This window comes from Synchiropus splendidus, chromosome 17 (genome assembly GCF_027744825.2).
Source record: "Synchiropus splendidus isolate RoL2022-P1 chromosome 17, RoL_Sspl_1.0, whole genome shotgun sequence".
NCBI classification, from domain to species: Eukaryota; Metazoa; Chordata; class Actinopteri; order Syngnathiformes; family Callionymidae; genus Synchiropus; species Synchiropus splendidus.
Window position 1 is genome coordinate 15533164 of NC_071350.1, and position 25708 is coordinate 15558871.

General features: G+C 44.3%; 1 protein-coding gene across 1 annotated transcript; it reads left to right on the forward strand.

Moving 5' to 3' along the window:
• The first annotated feature begins 11454 nt into the window (after positions 1-11454).
• spry4 (sprouty homolog 4 (Drosophila)) lies at positions 11455-15597 on the forward strand. Its single transcript, XM_053847105.1, has 2 exons — positions 11455-11661; positions 12579-15597. The coding sequence occupies exon 2, from the start codon at positions 12615-12617 to the stop codon at positions 13686-13688; it is 1074 nt and encodes a 357-aa protein (XP_053703080.1). The 5' UTR covers positions 11455-11661; positions 12579-12614; the 3' UTR covers positions 13689-15597.
• The last annotated feature ends 10111 nt before the right edge of the window (positions 15598-25708 follow it).

Sequence of the window (25708 nt, forward strand, 5' to 3'; positions counted from 1 at the left end):
AAAAGGTCTATTTCACACTCAGTTTCCGACATTCTTTTTTTTTTTGCCGACCTCCTGGTTTGACCAGGATTATATCATAAACAAAACCACTGTAGGCCTGGTTAATGTACTAGATAGTTTTTACAGAGAAGTATTTTTAGTGGTAAAAGATCAGAGTGGTGTCCCTTTAAAGACCAGGCAACAAGGAGGTGCAAGTCCGACTTGGAATACTAATGAATTTAAGATAGTCCAGCCCTCAGAACTTTGTTCACCGTGTCCAATTCTATCCCGGACTATTTTAGTTTTACTAGTATTCCAAGTTGGTTTCAGGCTTCTTTATTGACTCGGTCCTCACTTGACAACCCAAATTGCCTAGTCTCTTTGGAACTCACTAGCTTCCACACACATCATGTTTTTTCTTTTGATGCTATTGTTAGCATTTGAAATATCATTGAGTGCAATGTGCTCAATCGGACACCAGGTGGCAGCAGCACTACAGAGCTCATATGGCACTGCAGCGACACCATGCTAGTGAATGATAGCACCTCTCCAGATGACACTGCAGAAAGATCAGCTGGGGGACAAACAAATATCGAATCTACTCGAAGCTAAAACCCAGTCGCTTCTATGCTAACGCACTTCCCACCGATCCTGACCACCAGTTTGGTTGCAGTTGCAGGTGTCAGGTCAACCTTGAGGCGGTTATTGTGACTGCCTCCCAGATAAGCCAGTCTCTTGCCGACTCAAGGCTGTCTCCAGGGCTCATGGGAGAGTTTCTGCTTTCCCAAAACAGACCCCAGACGGAGGCCAGCATGTAAGTGCCGCACATTTTCAACCTTGACTCGACTGCTTTGGTCCAGTTGAGTCAAAAAGAAGGCGATAATATGATGGCGACTTCTCTTACCAAACCAATGTCAGCTCGAGCTCCGGCGGGTCACTCTGGTGTGACCTTCTTGTGTTCTGGAAGAGCCAGTTGTTCCATGCCTCTGCTCTATTATTACACCGAGTTGTGTGTTCGGACCAAAATAAACGACAAACCAGCAGATTAAACATGGGGACATTGTACAATGAGTGACTCAGTCAACAGGCATCGGAGGAAGTCAACCGCGAGACTCACATGTGACGAGAGCAGCTCCGACACAAACGCGTTCTGTTGTGATTCTACTGTTTATTGTTGAGCGCTTGAACCGCCGGAGTTGAACTTATCAAGTCGGCGATTGAAGAGAAGCTTATTAAAGCTGATGGAATCTAGCAACTTTGATTCTGATGGTGAAATACAGAGGCGGAAATAGGTTGAAAAAATTTGACTCAACCGCAAATATCATGAAATATTTGGGGTTTTTTTGTGCTTTGAACTGTATGTCTGCTTTATACAGATGCAAACGCAAATTATATGTTTATATTTTTGATTATTGCTCACAAGAAAATAACTAGATTCTTCACAGTTCCAATACGTCAGTTCTCAACAGCAAGTCAACAACAAGAGTTGAGCCTTTTAACTGTCTATACATTTCTATATAAATATAGATCTATATCTAAAATATCTATATAACATTCAAACGAAGAAAGAACATTTCACTCTGAAGTCTGTGACTAGTCAATGCTTCCAGAGTCCAGACGTGGACGCATCAGCAGTTACAATACGAGATGCCAATTCCCTCAAAATTCGCTGATGCAGCAGTTTTCCTTAGTCCTTCTTTCCCGATCGAGTTCAAGGATTGATTTGTGACAAAGGCTGCGCCAGGCCCTGCCGTTTGTGCGACACTGACTCCTGAAATATCCATCACCCTCACTCACGGAGCGAGAGTTCAGCGGAAGTTCCGACAGGCCCGGGATATGCGAAACACATTTTTAGGCCGAGCTCTCTAAACAAACATCAGCAGGACTCTGTTGAACCAGTTTGATCATCAACCTGTTTTCTCACTGAGTGTGTCTTCCGCTCTCTGGTTTGCGGTGTGTGTGTTTGCGCGCTTGTACACAGTAGGGTGTGGACATAAATCTGTTTGCACAGTCATTTTGTGGCCGCTCGCCTCGGCCTCGCTGCTGCGGACAAAAGGGAAGTTCTGCTTTTGAGCACAGAGAAGGTTTGAGGCCTGATGGAAACATTATGTCCGAGGACATGTAAATATAGTGTTCAAGGTATAAATGGAATGAAGAGGTCGACTAAGGTCAAGTGACTGCACATTTCTCAGGGCAGTTTGTGTGATCTGTTACAGTCCAAAAAAACACGTTGTGTTTGTGGACACGCCGCCATCGCGACTCATCAGGGTTGTGGGCTCTCTGTTCGCAACATTATATACACATTCCTAAAATAGGAAAGTGCTTTGCTGGCTGTCACGCAGCCGTCAAGTCACGGGTCAGTGGGTCACATAGCAACAGGTTGCAGAGGCCACAGAGGAAGAGAGTGAGGAGAAGACAAACGCTTATCGCTCCGCTGCCTCGGTGTCGGCGGCAGCATCTCTGACTGTCACCACCTTGAGTGACACGCATCGAGGGTGAGGGGTCAGCAGGGGTGAGGAGTGTGAGGTGTTTGTGTGGGGGCGGGGGGTGGGCCGGGGTGTAAACTTCCTGCAGACAAACAATAAAAGCAGCAATCAAATGTTTAGAACCTTTTGACCCAGTTCAGTGCAGGAAACAACCAGGAATGTATCAGCTCCAGTGTTACTACTATGAGCCAGTTGGTAGAGTTGTGTGTGTGTGTGTGTGACTATTTACATTTCCCTATTTTTCATCATATAAGGATGCAGATTCCAAGTCACTAGGACAAGTATTTCAAGAGTCTCTCTTTGCTTCTTTATTCCTACCATAATATGTTCACTTCTTTGTATTTTGGAGTAGCAGAGAAAAGATCTAAAACCTATGAACATTATCTTTAAAAGAAAAGTTAGATAGTTCGCGAATACGTTTTGGGAACTTTTTCCTTTTGATTGTTTTTTTAAGATAATTTTGCATTGATCCTTTTAAGCTTGGGATAGTGTGTTTCTATGTTTACTACTGCCTCTATGGTTTTCTTTACTCTGAAGAAGAAGATATTGTTCAAGAAGTACTAATAATAGTGAACAACATGTCAAGGCAGCTTCCATCAGAGTTATATTTGACTGCCATATTGCCATATTGTGTCTCTGAATTTCACATGCGACAGGAATGTTACAAATCGCATCTAAAAAGATAAGTTTAAAATCAAATTCTGGATGTGGTTGTGAGGTGAAGACCATGTATTGACCAACATGGTTCCTGATGTCATGTGACCATGGCAAGTTGAACATTAAATATATAGATATATTTACCCTCAAGTGAAACATTTCTGTTTCTATTTTTGTGCTGCGTTCACTGTCTGATCTGCGAGCATAAATGAACCAATGGCATTTGGAAACCCGTCAGCTGAGAACGGACGCGTGTGTCGGCGCAGATTTGAGCGAAGGGTTTGTGCTCCTTGACAATTGTGGAGCGGCATTTTGACACTTCTGCTTCACAGCAGGGAGGAGAAGGTGGTGGTGGGAGGAGGGGAGGGGGTGAAGGTGGAGGAGTGTGACAGAATAGAGGATAGGTAGGGGGCAGTAGGTGGGCGGAGCCAGCATTGTGACAGGGTGGGCTTCTGTGGGAGCAGCGCGGCTGGGCCCAGGGTGTGACTGACACTTGGATAGAGATGCTGGCAGGGGGCGGCGGGCAGGGAAGAATGGTGGCAGGATGCGGGTGTGCTGCATTGATGACTGTGTGTGTTATTTCAGGTGTTCATACCTCCCCCCAGCCTCCTCCCCCGATCCCAGTCTCAGGCCCTGGAGGGGAGACTGGCAGCTCATTAGCCTGATCAAAGAGCCCACTTCCCTCTCTCTCACACACACACTCACACACTCACAGAGTCGTCGTGTTTACCTGCCTAATCCGCCACTAATCTCCCTGATACGTGAGACCTGAGCAGAGAGGAGGGGCTCAGTGAAGGAAATGAAGGTGAAGGAAGTGGAAGCTTGGAGTGTCACACTTCCTGGTCAGTTCTTCGGTTATTATCCCCGTCAGTACAGTGAAGAGAGCTTTCGCTGCTGGTCCTCTCTGACATGGAGTCCATCGCCTTCGGTCTGACAAGTGTGTTTCTTCATCTCCAGGGGAAGATCCTGCCTTCAGATTATGATCAGGACACAGTGGATGTTCACTACATAGTAATGGACACTTCTTCAACGTGCAGTAACCCACTAGCTGGTGCAATAACCTATTTTAATCGAGTATAATTTTTAATTCTTGTTTTTTTCTGTGTGATGCTCTTCCTGACTGCACTCCATTTCTTGCCTCTATTGCTGCTGGAAATGTAAATCTCCAGGAGGGACTCTTCCCAAAGGGATCAATAAAGTCTAGTCTAAGTCTCTCTAAGCCTGTTGGTGTCAAGAAATGAACTTTAGAATTGGGTTTTCAGTAGTTAATAATGGACAAATGATTATCATTATATATAATATAAATTATTTAAAAATATTAGCATTTAAAAATAATATATATGTATTTGTGTCAAGAAATGAACTTCAATTTATAGTATTTTGTTTTTATTATTTAATTATAGAGGATTTTTATTCCGGGAAAAAATGGTGTTAGTCATGATAAGCCATTAAAAAAATATATTTTTTACTTATTATAATATTTTTGACTGAGCAAAATATGCTTGACTGTTATAGTTCATAAATGTGTTTTCATTGTTTATTATGCACGAGTACAAAAAATGATGACCATGATTCCATATTGTAATTAAAAATATTAGTATTTAAAAATAATATATGTATTTCTGTCAAGAAATGAACTTCAATTTATAGTTTTTTTGTTTTTATTATTTAATTATTGAGGATTTTTATTCAGGAAAAAATGGCGTCAGTCATGATAAATCTTTTTTTTTTTTTTTTTACTTATTATAATATTTTTGACTGATCAAAATATGCTTGATTATGATAGTTCATAAATGTGTTTTCATTGTTTATTATGCACGAGTTGTAAAAAATGACGACGATAATTTTATATTGTAATGAACTACTTCTGAGGTACTGAGGGAGAAAATATTCATTGTTTATTGGTATTTACAAAAGAACATACAGAACATGTTTATTATGGATGAAAAAAATAGTGATGATGATGGTACAATGAAATTTGAAGTAGTATTGGGGGGGAATATTCCAACATTTCTATACACAAAAAATAAAAGTCAGTCATGACTGAAGAGAAAAGTCATGAAATGTATGAATTTATGGGGGAAATATTCGCTCAATATTCCAACAATTTATTCACACAAAATGACATGTCAGTTTTGATTGAAAATCTTCAAAGTATTGTGTTGAAGTAGAGGAAGTGCCTGCAGTTTATGGTGTGATTGTTGTTGTTGTTGTTTGGGGAGGGGGTGGGGGGGCCCTCTGAAAGGTCACTTGATTTGGATTCGGGCCCCTGCTGGGCGACAGGAGGAAAGGAGAGCTCCGGTGGAAGTTGACCCCTGACCCATCTTCAGAGGACTGACAGGACCCCGGCTGCACTCTGACCTCTGAGGAGCCACCAGTCACTGAAGCGTGACCGGCGACTCGGGGCGTGGCCACGCAGCCCCTCGCCACCTTTGGCATTCTGGACATTCCACGTGTCGCTGCGACCACATTTCATCCCCGAGGCCCGACAGAGTTTCCACTGAGGAGGCTGTTTGTGCGACTGCAGCAGTTGTTTATCGACGGTAAATACACAGAACTGCTGACAGACGCCATTCAGGACCATCACCGCAGCCAGTGTTCAATGCTGGCGCGGGGGCCGCTTGCGGCCCGGGATTAGCTTCGGCCTGGCCCACAGTTCTCAACGACAGTAAATGGCTGTGCGCTCTGAAGTGTGTGTGTCCGCCGTGAACGGGTTGTGGACGACACAGAAAGGCAGAAGAACACACACGCAGTGACCCAGACAAAACCAGAGCCGGCTACACACTAATGACATGCCTTAAATTAGACATAATATCAGCCAGACGCTGCTCCATGGAAAACAGCGATGGACGGCCAAGCTGTGTGTGTGTGTGTGTGTGCGGCAGTGTGTTTGGAGCAACTCTTGATGTGCGTTTCCTTGTTTGTGTTCCTCGGGACACACTGTCAAACTGCATGAGGACGGGAGTGAAATTCAATATTTCCTCACTCGTACCGTTTTAGCTCGCGCGCACAGAAGGTTAGCAAGGCGACTCAAGTGGGTGGATTAGCTCATAAAGTAGCATTTACAGTTCCAGTTGTTGAAGGGTTTGGGCAAGTAAACAGAGCGTTGTCATCATGTGTAGCTCCAGTGTTACTACTATACGCCAGTTTAGAAGGGAGACGCCTAAACTGACGATTTACATTTCCCTATTTTTCGTCATATAAGGATGCAGATTCCAAGTCGCTAGGAAGAGCATTTCAAGAGTCTCTCTTTACTTTTACATTTTTTCTTCTTTATTCTTACAATAATATGTTTACAGCTTTGTATTTTTAAGTTTCAGAGAAAAGATCTGAAATTTATGAACATCACCTTTAAAAGAAAAGTCAGTTAGTTTGCTCTTCTGCTTAATGAAATAAAATAATAATAATAAAATGACTTATTTTGGAAGTTTCAGTTTATTGTTCCCACTGCTTTTACCTGTTACTGCTCTTTTACAATAATTTTGCATTGATCCTTTTAAGCTTGGAATAGTGTGTTTCTATGTTTTGTATTACTGCCTTGATGGTTTTCTTTACTCTGAAGAAGAAGTACTTATACTAGTGGACAACATGTCAAGGCAGCTTCCATCAGAGTTATATTTGACTGCCAAATTGCTAGTGTGTCTCTGAACTCCACATGTAACAGGAACGTTACAAATTCCATCTAAAAAACAGAGTTTAAAATCGAATTTTGAATGCGGTTGTTGCAACAGGTGAAGTCCATGTATTGACCAACATGGTCCCTGATGTCATGTGACTGTGGCAAGCTGAACAAAACTGCAAAGTGTTTTAGTTGTTCATGTGTTTTTAAAGGAAGATGGCATCTTCCGTGAACGCCATCATTTTGTTTGGGTAAATTCTTGGTCATTATTAACCAAGAAAATGCCCGTCGTCATTCACACAGCTGATTCTGTACAGAAAAACTTGTAACATTGACTGTAAAGCAGATTATTCCAGGAGCCTTCACTCACTGTTTACACTCTTAAACATGAACTCAGACGTGGTGAGGCTTCTCCGACTTCCCTGGTCGGAAATCTGTGTTCGCTCCCGCGTAACTTCATGGTTTTCTTTAAAAAAACACGAATAACTAAAACACTTTGCCGTTTTTCTGAGTCAATATATATTAGGAAACTGCTTGTTGTCATTCACACAGCTGATTCTGCACAGAAAAAACTTGTAACATTGACTCTAATGTAAAGTATTCCAGGTGCCTTCACTCACTGTTTACACTCTTAAACATGAACTCAGACGTGGTGAGGCTTCTCCGACTTCCCTGGTCGGAAATCTATGTTCGCTCCCGAGTATATTCACGGTTTTCTTTATAAACACACGAATAAGTAAAACACTAGCTGATTCTGCACAGAAGAAACTTGTAACATTGACTGTAAAGCAGAGTATTCCAGAAGCCTCCACTCACTGTTTACACTCATGGGATCTTAAAAATGAACTCAGAAGTGGTGAGTCTCCAACTTCCCTGGTCGGAAATCTGCGTTCGCTCCCGAGTGAGTTCACAGTTTTCCTCATGGAGATTTGGAAAACGCACAACCTCCAGGTCAGTCGGACCATAAGCGAGGGGTCACTGTCAGCTGCTGGGGTGCAACTCACCCGCTGACCTCGACCTCCACACTTCCCATAAAACATTCAGCGAGTGGTTGTCTCTATTTATTCTATGACGGGCTGTCCAGGGTGTCCCCCAGCCCTCTGGAATAACCCGTCATCCGTAACAGTCTGGCGGCGCTGACATGGCTGAGCCGCAGCTCATATCTGAGAGGTGAATTAGCACTAATGGATCCTATTATGGAGCAACAAGCGGCGGCCATCACGCCCTTTATTTTGATGGATGTGGACTCCCAGACTCACACTAGTGCATGTACACGACCCCCCCTCCCCACCACAAGCCTCCTGGCTCGCAGAGAAAGTGGCGTGCAGCGAGGAAGGAAGTCAATATTTGAGGAGCGGAGGCTACCTGGCTTCACGCTCCGGATCCGCCTCTCCATCTAACCAGCCGCTCGAGCCTTTCCAGAGGTGAACAGATGTGATTGTGATATGCTTGTGTTGGCTCGGGTCCCGGCGGGCTTCAGCAGAGCTTCCTTTTGCCTTCGGGAAGCTGCTAGAGCCGCGTAAGTGGGTCAAAACCTCATATTTACACATGCTGATGTCGGCGTAAATGTCTGTTAATGAAGAGCGGTCAGTGATGAAGATTCCAGTGTTGTCACTGGGAGCGACTCAGAGGACGAGATCAGGGGTTTGGAGGTGAAGTTAGATGGACTGGAGAGGTGGAGAACTGAGGCTCATTTGAGCGGCCAAATCTAGATAGAAGGAAGAGGAAAGAGGCTGAAAACTTTCACCCCAGATTAGAGGCTGAAATGTCACACAGATGTGTTTGTCTGTTTTTGATATTTCTGGACTAAACATTTGCTGAGAAACACAAAAGCCTCCTTCTGCTGCAGACTGTTGATTCGACTCCCAGCGGCTGAGACGTCGACCACTCTCCCCTGGATGTGTATTGCAGCCCTGACGCAGGTGAGGCGTCCTCACCTGCAGCAGGAAGTGTTTGAAGCCCACGAGCTTTTGTGCTGATTCCAGCCGTGACACTTAACACCAGAGCACTCGCACCAATACACACACACACACTCACACACACACACATGCGGGCAATTAACAGCTTCACTTCATTGTTGCGACAACAGCCAGGAAATACAACACAACAACGACAATCGCCCCAAGATTAGTGAGAATTCTGGGGGTTCAGCTGGCGCAACACTGTAAACTGTGATTTTGTTTCATGACCCTCCAAACATATTTGAACGTCCAAGCTGAGTTTGTTGAGACGAAAGAAAGAAAAAATAACTTTTTTAAATTTATTTATTTTATACATTTTGTCTAAAGAAATATGCATTATTTTTAAAAAGGGTTTATTGTTATTGATTCAATTTAACAATGTAAAATACAATGTTTTTAATATTCATATTTAATGTCAGATTTTTATTTTTAAGAATGTAGAAGAAAATATTATTTGAAAATAAGGTTTAAGTAGTTTCTGTAGGGTGATTGAAGAAGGAAGTAGTGATCACTTTCTTGTGACATGAACATGGTTATTGCTAATGGTTTTTTTTTAATGTAACAGGAAATGATGCAGTGGGTTCACATGTACTTTTGAGGCACTAAGACTGGATCGGTTGTCTGCTTGTGGTGGTGAGCCAGGGTCGGAGCACTGGTGGGAAACAAGCCTGGACAGGTCACCTGTCCAGCTCAAACACCAATCTTTGAGTGTGGTGAGGGAAGATGTAGATTTTAAAGCCGCCTAGTTTCTGATGTTTGGAGGAAAAAAACAATCCAATGAGACACATTCTGGGAACAGATGGAGTTGTCCATTAACCCCCCCCCACCACCACTGCTTACAGATGTGGCAGGAAGGAGGGCTGGGCGGGAAGGTTCTGGGGGAGAATCTGGGCCTTCCCTTCCGTGCATGTACGCGTGGATGATCACACCGACAAGATATCCACCATTCACCGAGCGCTGCATGTAGGCCAAGCCTGCGAGCGTCGCAGCTGCACTCACAAGTCTGCACGCAGAGGAGGGAGGGTCCAAGATTCAGACCCCAAATCGTCTTCCAGTGAAACTAAAGCATCATTTAAGTTGGTGATTCAGGACTATGTTTTAAACGTTGCCACACTGAGCTAAAGATAAGGAGTCTGATGTGGTTTGCATGACAGTTTTGTGACACAGAGGGAAGTGGGAAACACAAATAGTGACACAAAGAATGTTATTAATCTTTAGCAAAAAAGTAAAGAAAAAAAAACCTTGGAAATGACTCAAAAGGGAGCCAGTTAACCACAATAATAAAGGCTACAAAAAGAAAATGTTAGTAATAAAAAAAAATACAAGAAATTTAAAGCAAAAATGTAAACTAATTAAAGAAAAGAAAAGCAAAAAATGTGTATGAAAATCAATTATGATTAAAAGATCTACATTCGAATCAAAAGCAAAACAAGGCCGAAGAATGACTAATAGGTCGTCCTGATAAAATTTAGTATCCGGGGAAAGAAATAATTATACATATATATATATATAATTTTTATTTATATATATATATATATATATATATATATATATATATATATATATATATATATATATATATATATATATATATGTATAATTATTTATATATATATATATATATAAATAATATATATTTATATATGAAATAATTATACATATATATAATTATATATATATATATATATTTTATTTGTATATGTATATGTCATTTATATATATATACAAATTCTGATTAAAAAATATATAAAAATATATAAAGAAAAATGTATACATATATCAATGACAACAGGTTAATAAATACATTAATAAACATGCTAATAAATAAAGACGGATTAAATAAAATAAACTCACACCAACCCCAAAATAAATTGATTTGTTCATTCATTTAAAAAAAGACTATGCAGTTAAAAAAAATCATGACAATCCAAGGTAAATTTGAATACTGCAGTAACAACATAAATAAACGACACTTTTTGAAGAACGCAGAGGATGAGGGAAAAGGTCAACGCGGTGTACTTGTTTCAAGGTGCAGAAAGCAAACGTGTATTGGGGAAACTGTGAACCTTTGACTGGTTAAAAGCCCCTAACTGACGGGTGGGGGGTGGGGGTTTTACACACACACACACACACACACACACACACGCACACGCACACACCGGGATGTCAGAGAGAAAGGAAATTCACACTCATTTCCTCCGTGTGGTTTCGGTACAAATCAACAACATCCTGTCCTTTTGTGAATCCTGCCTGCCCTCATGCTGCTTCCCCCAACCCCCCCTCCACACCTCCCCTCCTCCCTCCTCTGTTCTTTTACACCACCGTAGCGCAGGAAGTCAGGCCGCGTCCTTGTTCGCAATAAACGGCTGTAAATAGAACCGCACACAACCGAGGCTCCGCGGCTTCTCTGCCGTCACGTGACCGCTAAAAACTGGGTTGAACATGCGAATCGGACCTGACGTTGCCCTCGTGCCCCCTCTTTCATCACCCACCTCCCCACTTTTCTCTCGTTCGCCGTTTCTTTCCATTCATAAAAACCTCAACGTTGCGCATGCACACACTCGCGCGCGGTCCTCCTCATTCATAAAAACCACCGCCCCTCCCGCTCCTGCGCCTCCCTCCCATTCACAAAAAAGGGGGGAAACGGCGCATGCGCAGTGACGCCCCCCGCCCCTCTCTCTCTCTCTCGCTCTCCCTAACCCTCCCATTCATAAAAACTCTCTCCCTCCCCCCTCTAAGGTTGCAACATCATATCCGAAGCCCTGCGTCCACAACCGCAGTCGCCTTTTACGCACCAGCGAGTGGAGAATCCAGCCGGAGACCTGCTTCCACCAGCGCCTTTGGATTTATCCCAACACTTGCTCTGGAGATTTAAACACAACACCGCCGAGACTGGACTATAATCTGCGCGCAAAAACGGAGCGCGACGGAGCGATGAGAATTTTATCCTGAAACTACGGTGAGTGAGCGCAGCGACGCACTGAGATCTAACCCCTCACATTCCGCCGCGACTCAGTCCTTTTGAGTGAAAGCTGTGAGTGGCGGGGGGGTCAATCTTTAACCGGCCAAGTGGCGAGCGCAGGGCGAGCGAGCGCGGATCCAAAACTGGATTATTCTTATCACGTTAAGGCGCTCTGAAACGCAGGCATGTTGCGCGCTCTCAGCCCGGACTGGTCTTCCATCCGCTGCAGCTGTCGATCACGGCGCCGCACGCTCGTGTCAGGTGTCTTTTTCAGCTGCAGCGCTTCCCGTTTTGGCCGCGATAAACCTCGGAGCCGCGCGCGGAGAACTGCGCACCGACAAGTTGTTTGTGGGAACACAATGTCCCGGCGCGTTATCCGGCGTCCCCGCCGACGATGGACGCCGAAAACGTTCTTGTAATCTCTGTATAAACACGCTACGCCGAGCGGCCGCCTCCGGTTTTTATGACTCAGTCCATTCACATATTGAAGGGAGGGACGCGCGCGCGCACACTCGCACAAGCGCAGTTCCGGCTTAGATTTGACGATCGCAAGCGTCGGTGCCAGCGAACTCACAACAGGTTTCTCAAGTATAGAAGGAGCAAAAACAACATGTCAAACCCACAGAGTGATCTGCGGAAAATTCGGATGAAAAATGCTGGTGATAGACGTTGGCAGTCTCCGTGCAGGAGAGTCCCATTCACAAGAGCGGTTCTCATTCATAAATCCGTGCAGTCATTCATGACTCAGCCGCGCGCTGCTTTTTGCCTTCTCGGATCATGTCAGAGCTAGAAAAGAAGGTTTGAACCCCCATTTCGGAGGAGAGTTGGGGTGTAACTTGTGACTCCCAATCATGATGGTTTTGTTGGGATTGTCTAAATGAGTGTCGAGTTCTAACTGACTCCTTTCGTGGCAGACTCTCTCAATGCTGCTGTAGACCGACGACGTGCACATGGAGTCCAGGGTTCCCCACCACATCCCAGGAGTGTCCTCCTCCCTCATATCCCAGCCTCTCCTGGACAGCCGGGTGCCCTACGGACGTCTGCAGCACCCGCTCACCATCTACCCCATCGACCAGATCAAGTCTTCGCATGTGGAGAACGACTACATCGACAGCCCCGCCGTCGTCTCCCAGCAGCCGCCGAGCCAGAAGAGCCGGAGGATCACCTGGCTCGGGCAGAACCAGGAGGCGAATCACAACAACCACCACAACCACCAGCACCACGAGGCGGGGCGCTGCGAGCCCCACCCTCACCAGGACTCCACCACTCACCCGTGGATTTCCTTCAGCGGCAGACCCAGCTCCATCAGCAGCAGCAGCAGCACGTCGTCCGACCAGAGGCTGCTGGACCACGCCGCGCCCACGCCTACGGTGGACCACCACCTCCATCCCGTGGGCAAAATCTCCACCTGGAGCCCCGGCTGCTTCACTTCCTCCGAGGCCAAGGTCCTGACTTCCTCTGCTTCCTCTAAAACCCTGGACCACAAGCCTGCCAAGGCGCCAACAGGAGGCAGCACCGCGGGCCAGCAGGGGTTGGCGGTCATCCCTTCCACCCCGGCTGAGAAGAAACACCTTCTGCTCTGCGAACAATGTGGCAAGTGCAGATGCACGGAGTGCACGCTGCCCAGAACCCTACCCTCTTGCTGGGTTTGCAACCAGGAGTGCCTGTGCTCAGCCCAGAGCCTGGTGGACGCCGCCACCTGCATGTGCCTGGTCAAAGGCATCTTTTACCACTGCACCGAGGACGAGGACGACGAAGGCTCATGCGCCGACAAGCCGTGCTCGTGCTCCCAGGCCAACTGCTGTGCGCGTTGGTCCTTCATGACGGCCCTCTCCTTTGTCCTGCCGTGCCTAGTCTGCTATCTTCCAGCCGTGGGTCTGGCCAAACTGGGACAGAAGTGTTATGACAATGTCAGCCGACCCGGCTGCCGCTGCAAGCACCTGCAGGCTGGCGCCAACATCTGTAAAAGCGGCGGCGTTGAGGCGAAAGCCGGGACTCTAGACAAGCTGCAGCAAGGCTTATGATACTGGACCTGCACCACAGTACTTGCTTGCTCTCTCTGGACGGGACAATCCAACACCACCCCCTTAAGTGACCCCATTAATCTGCTGGATGAGTGAAACAAAAGGTACTTTTTTTTTTTCCAAGGGTGGATGATCAACAAATCTGAAGGGGCGTTGCAAGCTGATTTTTATTTCGACGCACGAAGTAGAGACTGGATTGGCGGGACTGGTGTTTTGGGAAGATGACTGAAGGCACAAAGTCATTGTACCTCTCTGCTGCTCTGTATTTCTTTGCTCTTTTTTGTCACTAACCAAAAGCTAGTCGTGGTAGACGGTGGAGAGGAAATACCCGAAAAGTTATCCCTCCCCCCTCAGCGAGGCGTCACCGCCTACCGTCGTCGCCTCGACAGAGTTGCTCAAAATGTCGTGGAGATTTCCCCTCCTTGTGTCGGTAACCTCTCCGCTGTTACCTTCCCATCTCTAATCCCGAGTCACCGCAGCATGACCTGCATGCTCTAGAAGTCGATGTTTCGTAGACAAATCTGTTTTTAGAAACCTTCTCAGGGACTCTCCTCTCCAGACGAAAACAGCCCGGAACGCTACTTCCTCTTTGCATCACGTAAAAGCAAAGAAACGTAAAAGCTCGAAGGCAATACTTTAGGAAACCAAAATGGCAACGAGAAGGAATCAAACCACCCCTTGCACAAGAAGACACGAACATCAAAGGACGTACTAAAGCACAGTATTAACCACCTCAACTATCTAGTGCACTACACCCCCCCCCCGCCCTTCCACTCGCGTCATAATGCTGCATAGCTGTGATCGTCCGATAGTCTGTCTTTCTATCCTCTATTTTTGTGGCTCGCATGTTTCTAGGACTTTGCCAAAGGACGCCGTAGCATGTTGTCGCTGTCTGAGCGAACACAGTCGCTGTGCGCTCGATGCCAAACGGAGGTGACGACATGAAAAAAAAGCATGCTGCCCCTTTAATAGCGACGGCCTGGGGGTTCATTCTAGCTCCATAACATTCATCACCTAGTTGCACAAAGCTAAAAAAAAGAGAAAAGGGAATCAGTTCTGAATGTACGCGGCAATATTTAAAAGTGCCAAACGTGAGTCGACAAAAGTAGGTGGCAGCAAAACTCCCGATATATTTAGTACTAGAGCTATGCAGGTGTTTGCTGTAAATACTTTCACCACATTTGTGTTCTTTAGAGGAGAGTTTTCAATGAGAGATGCATGGTACATTATAACTACAACTCAGTACAAGCCTATATATAGAGAGAAAGAGTATATTAGATACCTATTTTGAGGGGCGAGGAGGACGTGACGGGGAGCGGGCGTCATGATTTAGGCAATAATTTATATTTGAAAAGAAGATATAAGCTGTTGGGGGCGGGGTTCTCCGAGTCCTGGATCTATTTTTCCCTTCCACCCGAGGCCCTCAAACACCCCTGGATTTGATTGACAAACACAGCTGCCGCGCATAAACATGTCATCCCACCGAGACGGCAGAGAAAGACAAGTCTGTCTCTCTTTCTCTCCCGTCTTCTCTGGCTTTGTTTCCCCCGCCGCCATTTTTCCTGTCTCTACGAGACCCTTCTTTTAGCTTTACACTTCCACTCGACGACTTTAGTTGCCGCACCAGCTCAGATGAGTCCGAGGAGAAAGTCTCGCAGTGACGTCATTCCTGTATGTCTGTTCAGTGTCAACAAAAAAAAAAAAAGTTTGGGGATAAAAAACACGACCTGTGCTTTTTGTTTAGATATAACAGATAAAAACTCTCATATAAAAGGTTCCCTTTATAGATATATTTATTTTGAAGTTCTATTTTATATAGTATTTATTTAGATGCCAACTTTTTGTTTGTGAAGAAAGCCTATGTTGAAATGGAATGTACATTGACTATGGAAATATATATTGTTAAATATACCTGGCTGTCGTGTCGTCTCTTCCACACTCACAATCACTTCAAAAATGGCTCAAAATATTGCCTTGATTTTTAGACTATATGAGCGTGAAAATAACATTTTGTATATTAAAAAAGTTTTTTGTTTTTTTAATATAGTTTTTAAACTGTTTTGAAGCAACATAAACTCAAACTCAACACAATGAAATAACACAAAACTTGTAATATTTTCTCAAGATAACTTTAATTTATTTATCTGATTCATTTTCCTCAACTTTATTATTGGATTAAATTATCACTGGGAATTATTGTCACTTTATTTCTCATGTGTTTTATGGATCTAACATATTCATTTGTCGAGCTTAATCTACACCGACTCAAGTCAAGATCCTATATTTCAATATGATCTGATCAATAAACTTTTAAAATCACTGTTTGATTCCAATGAAAATATTCCGAACTCAAAACATTCTTTTTATTTCCCTCTTCATAATTTATCACTCCAAAGTCCTCTCACTTCTGAGAGCGAGTGCTTCGCAGGCTAATAAATCACTGCTTCATCTTCCTGGCCAAACAAAGCAACTTGACCTCCAACGTAAAGAGAAGCTGCCGTGTGCAACTCAGGGAAGGATCCAAGGCCTGTTAGATGATGTAACACGACACAGAAAGTAGTCGGATGCTTCCGAGCTGCCGTGGCGTCCAAATGTGCGGCATTCCTCTCTGCAGTGGAGCAGCGGCCCACCTGTGCTGCGCTCAGCCCGGGGGCGTCTTCATCGGCCCCTCCTCCTCATCCTCTTCCTGGGTGTTTACCCCGGAGAGCGGGCCTGACCTTCCAGCAGCACATAAAGAACCAGTTTCCGCTGCAGAAGCCCCGCAGGCGCTGCCGCGTCTGCCCCGACAGGTGAGATCAGAGAGCAACCTGCCTGTTTACCTGCCGCTCTGTCAGCACCCACCTGGGACGACACTCAAACACCTGCGTTTGACTTCCTCCACACCTACGTTGTCATCTCCACCCCAGCGGGCCGTATACATATCATCAACACAGGAAGGCAGGACACCAGGAAACCATTTATTATCGGCTACGTCGCCGATACAGACGCGTGAAAGGCAAATCATTATTTGTGCTGAAGCATCGGCGGCAGGTACGACGGCCGGATGTGGCACCTGGGACTGCAGCATGGGTGGCGGGGGTGGTGCGGGTGTCAAACCTCCACTGTAAGATTGAACTACTTGTCGTGGTGCGTCCATCGTGAGGAGACTTGAAAATTGTATGAAAAATGTGATGATAAATATCTGATTCGGACGATGTCAAGTGAGAGCAAAATGGCCGCCACACTTGCTAGCTACATCCCTTTATTGTCAGTTGGTGAAAACTTTTAACATTCATCTGGATCCAAGAGAGTTACGGCAACTACAGGCGTTTTTCGCAAATTTTACAAGGTTTTTTTTTTTTTTTAATTGATGTTAACATTACGCAACAGTAAGGACAAAAGCAATGCATATTTCCTGCTGTGTGATTGAGGAACGCTAGCTCTGAGTGAGATTTGTAAAATCGTGTACGTTCCAACCCTCCGAATTTAAGGTTAAGTTTTATTCCCACACCTGCATTTACTCAGTCATTAAATTACACACAATGAAAACTATTTTGGAGAAGATTTTTGGACCAAAATAGCAAACAAAACAAACTGAAAGCAGGGGTGAGGTTTGCACATCAGTCCTGTAGCGGAGTCCAACACGCTTCTGTTATGAGTCCAGGTTGATCCTGCACCTCCGATATTGCCAAGTTGTCCGTATGCTTTGACCAATGTACTTGTTTGGGAACCGCTAAACAGAATGGAGCTCAATGCTAGCAGTGGAAGCTAACATTGCTAACACGGTTCCTGTGTTAGGTGTATTAGCATTGCTAAAAAAGGTCGTTAAATTGTCATTATAATGAGACTAGCATTTGTCCGTGGATGTTAAGTCGCATTTCAAGCACAACCTGTCGTCCTGCATGACATCACAACGTGCCACGACTCCGCGCTGCACCGCTGCTCCCTGCTCTCCTTCCTCCATCTGGATCTTCTCCAGTGTTGAAATGTGTGTTTTTCTTCCTGCAGCAGAGTCTTCCTGTCACACTTAGGTTCACTTTACTTTTGAATTCCTCTGAGGAGCGAGGGGCGGAAGAGAGGGAGATATGCCGTGTGTTTATACATCTGTGTGTGTGTGTGTGTGTGTGTGCAGGACATGATTTTGCAATCTGGATGTCAGGGCTTTCATTTTCATTCCTGCAGATCTGAACAGGATCACTTCCGAGACTCCAGCGCTTGCACAACCCGCTCAAAAACAAGAGTCGGAGTTTGGGTTCGGGCTGTTTATCAAGGAGCTTGACTTGCTGAGCGTGTGGAAGCGGAGGAGGTTGTGTGTTGCTGTCCGTCTGGTGCTGGACTCGCTGTGAAATTGGGTTTTTGCTAAATGTCACCTGAAACTGCAGGGATTCACTTGAGCCAGATTGAAGCACATAAGTGGCGGCTACTCCAAATTACAGTCCCGGGACGTGGATTTATGGCCTAAGACGAGGGTGGGGGTGGGGTGAGGGGGGTTGAGGTTCTGGTCCGTAACACTGTTGTCGTCTAATTGAAGTCAATACGTACCATTTTAGCTTTCATCCAAAACAACAAGCATCAACTCTCTTTGATCAGAGGTTTTCTCTTCTTCACTTTCACTCGATGGTTTTCACTCACTTCTCCGAGTTACTCTCGGCGACTTGACCAGGGTCAGGTTCAGGAGAAGAACTCAAAGAAAAAAGACTCGGCAAATCTGAGTCAGGTATAAATGTGAGTCAAGGAACATCTCTGAAAAAGACTCAGTTAACTTGGTTGCCTCAGAAAGACTGAAACTTGAAAGTTTAAAAGTGTCTTGGTGAAACTAGAGGTCTGAAAAAACTACATCTTTAACTGCAAGTCTAAAACTTGGCAAGCTACAAAACCTCACATTGACTCGGTAAGGAAGCAGACCAGTGAATTGAGGCTTCTGAAAAGACTTGTCTATCTGTCTGTAACAGACTATCAAGTCTAAAATGACTTGGTAAACTGGAAAGTCTAAAAAAGACTTGGTAAACTACAAGATACTACTACAAGTCTGAAATTGACTTGATTCAGCAGGTCAGACAATTTGACTTGACTCTGACTTAAATTCAACACATAAATCTAAAAAGAATCTCTGAGGTCTGAAAAAGACTTGTTAAATCAGGAACGTGGACTTGACTTGGCAAATGTTGGACATGGACTTGTTGAAGTGATGGGATTGGTAAATACAGGCTTGGAAGTATGAAACTCACCAGGTAAAATCTGGATGTCTGAAAAAGACTAGATCAACTATGAAGCCCGAAGACTTGATTCAACTACCAAGTCAGCGATGTTTCCATGAAAACTTGATCAAGTGCTACGATGAATGCACTTGGTCAGCTAGAAGTTGGGGTTGGACCCAACACGCTGACCAAGTCAGCGGTCGAAGACAAGCTGAGAAACAACCTGTCAAGTCTTTAGACCTGCAGAATGAAACTTGGTGAACGTAGAAACTCGGAGGCTCTTTGATCAGCAGCTGCCTGAGACGCAACATCAAAGGAGCAAGGGTTTCCACTGTCGCCCACCAGCGAGTCAGCCGGGCGGTCAGCGTGTCCAGAGAGGATCCAGTCACCCGGGCGGCAAACAAGCCGACCGCTGGGCTCCATTCAGCGGGGCCACTGGCACGGCACCAAGTAATGCCACCGAACAAAGAGCCAGTGTCTTGCATCACTTCCCCTCAGAGGGGCCGTCCGGGCCGCAGCCTCCGATCACCCGGCCTGCTGCTGCTGCTGCCCACTGAGGCCCCCGCCGCCCCCCCTCATCCTCCTCATCCTCCTCTTCATCCTGTAGTCTGCTCTGACTGAAGCAGTGTTTGGGCTTTAGCTAACAGGTGTAGGGGCTTTCATGAAATAAGGTTGGCAAACAGAATAAAAAATTTAAAAAAAATGTAAATAAATATGTGAAACTAAACATAATTTTAGATTTTTAAGAAGTTAGTTTGCTTCATAAGTACTAACACTACTACGAATAATAATAATAAAGTGCATGCAATACATCATATATAATACAATATTTCAAACATAATAATTATTATATTATATTAAATAACCATTTAGAGTCTAAGATACAACAAAAAACTATTTTTAGACACATTCTAATGAAATAAAATGCAATAAAAAAAGATAAAATAGAAGTATGTCAACAAATAAAACAGTTATTAAATAATAATAGACATAATTACCCATTTCACAAAGATAAAACGTTGAAGATATTTAAATGTATATTTCAAATATTCCTGGAACATAATGAATCATTTTGCTGTTGGATGATAAAGTCAAAAGAGGAATCTCAGAAACATAGGTATGGAGCTCTTATGGAGTGAAGTTTACCGAGTCAGTTTGTTTTGTAAACAGGAAGTGGATGAAGATCAGATTTAATTCTTTTGGATTGATTCTCATTTTCCGACGTCGCGAGCTAAAAGCAGGAAAAGTCTGGAATCTTAATGGGCGGCTTTGCTCCTCGTCTTGATAAGTATTCAGCCGGTGTAGTTTGATACTTCCTTTCATGCCACAACCTCTGCGTGTGTGTGTGTGTGTGTGTGTGTGTGTGTGTGTCAAGGATTCGTGTCTGTTTTCAACAGGCCCTGTGGCTTCCTGAGGAGGAGGGGGAGTCGGGGAGGAGGGAGGCTGTACATGTAAAGGGGAACAGTTGCATTCCTTTCAGATCGTCCCCCTGAAAAGGACACACAACTTTTCAGTCAGATCTATATAGCAGCGGAGAGAACACACAGGCTCCTTCTCCGGGCTTCTCGCTCGGGACGGTCTCCCGAGGCAGCGAGGGGCCGCGGCTGAACCCACCAAACTTGGCTTCCGACCCCAGCGCGCCGACACGCCCACTTGGCTTCAGCCTGCAGTGCATTCCTGGTGAGAGCATTGTCAAAGCCAAGCACTTCCTCTGGAGCCGAGCCAGACGCACCACAATAACATTTCAGACATTTATCTCTCGCACACACCAACACGCACGGCACATGGAGGAACACGCGCTCAACGGCATTGCAAAACGCTGTTTTGATGTTCCACCATGTTCCTCTCCCACATCCCAAATAATCCTGATAAAGTTTCACCTGCTGCTCAGAACCTCTTCAGCTCTGACTCTGATCCTGGTAATCCCACTGGCACAGACGACTCATGGGTTAAAGATCCAGATCAATCCTGAGTTGGGTTCAGTAGATCCATGAGTCCGGATCATTTCCTGCGTGAGGAATTCTCATTCAGGGATGAACCCGACGCATCCGAGGCTAAAGTGACTCACTTACAGTTCTTCAGAGTCAATGAGTCTAAGAGTTGCTCCACTGCGCCTTCTGGTGGAAACCAACATCACTACATGGATAAATCTAATAACAAAAGCATCATTTCAGTTTCTTGACTGCGGTGAGTCTGATAGCAGAGTCATAACTCATGGGTGAATATACTAACACCAGGTAAAGTGTGATTTGATGAGTTCAAGAGTCTCTCAACATGAGCATGACAGGAAGTGAGTCCTGACCCGTTGCACTCGGTGACCTCTGAGCCGAATCTTCTCCATAAAAGGAGTCGGTTCTTGTTGTGCTCCACTTGCTGTTCTGTGCAGACAAACAAAGTCGAACACACACACACACTTGCGTAACAGGTATGACTTCACAGGAAGTCTGAGTGTGTGTGTCGCTTTACAATCCAATACCGATGCTGTTGCAGAACATCAAGTTCAGTTATTCTGTCGGCCAAAAAAAACATTCATCATTAAAACTTTTCCCTCAAACTGAAGGAAGATTAGTCAATAAAAACAAATGTTACATTAAAACATGCAAAGAAATATAATTCATGGGAAACATGAAATAAATATGGCATTTAAATTTAAAGATTTTGCTGTGTAACACATAAACATATATTTTCATACATGGTTTTTTTCTTAATAAATTTAGAAAAATAATACATAAAAATCTAATATTTAAAACTTGAGAATGAATATGTCACAATATGTATTTAGGAGTAAATTTATATACAAACAAAAATCAAATCAGACCAGTGTAAATCAAAAGAAGTTGCTTCATATAATTAAAATAAGGAAAACAATATACTTACCTATGAAGCATACTTATTGAAAGAGTAATAAAGTACTTAAAATTACATTTTTCAAAACACACATAACATTAATTTATTAAATACGCATTTAAAATGCAAATAACAACACTTTAAAAACGGTGTAATTATACATGTATTATAATATTATTATATTATGTAAAAAAAACAAGAAAAGTTGCAAAAAATATGTCTAGTGCAGTAGGTGGTGATGTCACTGATGCGGGTCCATATAGGCGGAGCATTGGAGCATTCCATCCGAACTCTTTGTGGATGAAAGCTGCATGTTCCAGGACCACAGCAGTGAGTCTCGACCCAAGTCTCTCCTGGTCGTGTTCCAAGTTTAAAGGTATCAAGAGTCTGTCAGCAAGCGACTGAACCGCCATCTTGAAAAACCGGACACTAACACGGACGGCTCCTGAGAGACGACGCCTCTCCAACTTCACACATGAGCTACGAGTCCTGACTTCCTGCTAGCGGACATTCGTCAGTCAACATCACGCGCAGAATCACCATGGCGACCCACACATACAACCTTGTGCAGCAGAAACAAACAGCTCATGTTTTCTGGTGCGTGTTTGGGACCTGAGGTTGAGGTATCCGGCGCGTCCCACCGCGGTTCAATGTTTCCTTTTAGCTCGCTCGGCGCTCTCATGTTCCTGCTGGCTGACCTTTAGCTTCCCGTGAAGTTCCTGTCATGCATTCCCTCTCTGAGGTCTCCAGGCCACACCAGCAAGAAGATCAAAATAGAAGAGCCAGTCTTGTTCTCCGTGGCTGTAGACACCCTTATAAATTATTTTATATATATATATATATATATATATATATATATATATATATATATATATATATATATATATATATATATATATATAAAATAATTATATAATATGTATATAGGGCTTTGGCTCATAAATAAATAAGACAAATAATTGTATGAAAAGAAAAATAATGACTCAAAAGATGATCTTGTAGAAAAGGGAGATGGAACTGTACATAATTCTGCGGCATTATTCAACTTATTTTGGGAGAGAGATTTGTGGAACACAGGCTGCAGACGTGGAGCACCTGCTCCCCGTCCAGACAAAGACACCTCTGTCCCACCGCACAATGACATCCGGGACACTGCCACTTCCTGTGTCTGCTGGGAAGACCAAATGCCACAGCAGGCAGATTCTATTCATGGACACACACACACACACACACACACACACGCTCAATGGTCATATCACTGAAAGGAGAACTAGCTCTGACTGGAAATATAGAACGACAGAGTGCTTCGATTCACTTCAAACGTCAGTTACATCGTCATCGTCATTCACTTGCTTGTAGCATGCTAAGTCGCTACATGAGGAACAAACGTAGCAGGGTGGAATTCGATATTTCTTCTCACAGAAAATGATAAAACAACGTCTGGGACAAAAAGGTTTTTGAAAAATACTCACTGTTTCGGTCGTTTTTTGGAGGTTGCGATGACTCAGCATTTTTGTCGGGTGCAATCTGTAATAAAATACGAAGTTTGGCGCTACTACAGTGTTACGACAGGAAGATTAGACATTATTATTCTCCACTGTTTTAGCGATTCATTCTTATCAGGTGTGCTCTGATTTAAATTTTTGTAGCCTTTGCTTAAGCTAGTATTGCTAAAAAAGCTAGCGTAGCTTTAGCCTTCCTTCACTGCTCGAGGGTGAATTTGAAAGTGGCCTCTCCAGACAATGAAATGCTCCGCTGCCAGACAAATAGCTCTGGATGGACGTGAGAAGGAGAAATCTGGGTCGTCCAAATGATTTAATTTCCTCCCTCGGATGCTTTGTTTTGGGCTCCGGCCCGGTGACAGGTCCATGATATTCCACGTTACACAATCGCCCGCGACCTCGACGTCTGTGTGGTCGATAACAGGAAGAGAGGTTCGACCTTCAAACATCAACAAATGTGTCCTTGGACTTTTTTTTATAGAGGAAGTGAAGGCAGAGACGTGTGAGTGATGTGCTCTGCTTCGGTGCAACTGGAGGCTCAGCAAATAGTTCCCAGGTTAGCCCACTTAATCTGCATAAATTCACTTGTTGCTAGCTGCTAGCGCTAAAACCCGACGGTCAGACATGAGTACAGGACATTATTTTTAAAATAAATAGGTCCAAAAATACGTTTTGTGTATCCAATAACTCGTTTTTCTTGGTACTACCATCATGTTTTTGGGATTTATATATATATTTTTTATTTATATTTTATTTATATATTTATATTCATTTATTTATTAGCTTTTGTTATATAATGAACAGTACACGTTCAAGTGTATCTAGATGGCTATTTAGTGCTGATAGGCTGATGAGGCTTCATGAAACAGTGTCCTCATTTCCACTAGATGGCGCTCTCTGCTCTAAAATCCTTGGTTTTGAACCGCTATTTCAATGAAACCTCACAAGGTTTCTAAACCGAGAGCGCCACCTACTGAGCTCTGAAAATAAGTGCACTGTTTCATGAAGCCTCATCGGCCCATCACTACTCTTTATCTCATTGTTGTGCTAATGGCCACCTTCAAGAGTCTTGTTGTTCTTTCAGTCAGGACCTGAGCTGAGCTCTGCCTCCGTCAGGACCATTGTTTCAATGTCAGCTGCTGAAATGACCGAACTGTGAACCCGCCTCACTTCGGCCCCCGCTACAAATTCCATCAATAGAGATTATGAACAGAAACCTCATGTTCCTGTCGCTGTGACCATGTAAATATAAACCAGATATAAATCCGTATGAAGCCTCTTCCCTCCGACACAAACACTCCCCACCGAGGCGAGTTTGGTCTCTGGATTTATGAGCACAGAACCGGAGTTTGGTGCCTGGATGACAGGACGACTGACTGAAGAAGCAAACAATTATGTGGTCGCGACGCTTCCTCTGCAGCTACTGCGGCGTCCTCACGCGCTGAAGAGGAGGACGTGAAGAGAGGCGATGTTAGAAACAAATGTCTGCCAGAGGTCAGGACTCTTCTGCCAGCTGAATAGAGTCAGAAAACAAAATGGTGACATCCAGGAAAAGGCTCCTTGTGCGACTAGAAAACACTTCCTGTTTACACTTGAGGAAGCCATCTTGGATTGGGTATGGTGACGACTCTCCAACCTGTTGAAACTTTCAGCTTCTATCTTGAAAAGTATCATTTCTAAATACAAATGGAACGCACCATAAGACAGGAGGAGTTGGTATAAACTGTTGGTGATCATTGGGAGTACTGAGGGAGTTTTTCTGACTCTCACACAACACTTGCTAGCGTGTACTTCAATAAGCTGATCGTACGTACTGTTTACTCCAAATACTAGTTATTGTTCTATGTAGTTTTGTGCCAAATTTTGGTTTTGAATCACTTGTTAAATAAGTAAAATATTGATATATATGTAGTCTAGATTGTCACGCCATCGAGCTAAGGCTAACCAAACTTAGCTTCAGCTAGGATTCGTGTAAGTTGGCTTCTTGTTTCTTCGCTATTTTAAGAGGCAAAAGTGACTCCACGTGAGTCAGGGTCCAACACTGGCTTCTAATGGCCTCCACAGGAAGCCAGTCCAAGCTACACAGCGCTCGACGCAAATGACACAGTACACTGCATAGACAACCACTCAAGCACACAGAAGATTGAGAATCATCAGCTAAGCGCTCCATGCTCTTGGTCTGAGGGAGGAAAGCTGAGTGCTCGTCGGAGGACGCACCACACAGAAAAGGTCCAGATTCTCTCCAAGCCTCGGAGGCAGCATTTGAACTCAGGACCTGTGAAACGCTTCACAATAAACATCAAGTTTGTCATGAATTTTGACCAGCATTTCCACCACATAAGAAGTGGGACCTCAGTCCTGGGGATCAAATCTGGAGGCACCTCAAGACGCTTGGCGCGGAGAGCTCCTCCAGTGAGGGGTCTCCCAGAGTTTACCCTCCTTCAGCAGTTGCCGTTGAAACGGCACTTCTCACTTTGGTTTATTTGACTTCCTG

Coding starts and splice junctions, on each gene's coding strand:
- spry4 (XM_053847105.1), top strand. CDS start 12,615: ATGGAGTCCAGGGTTCCCCACCACATCCCAGGAGTGTCCTCCTCCCTC.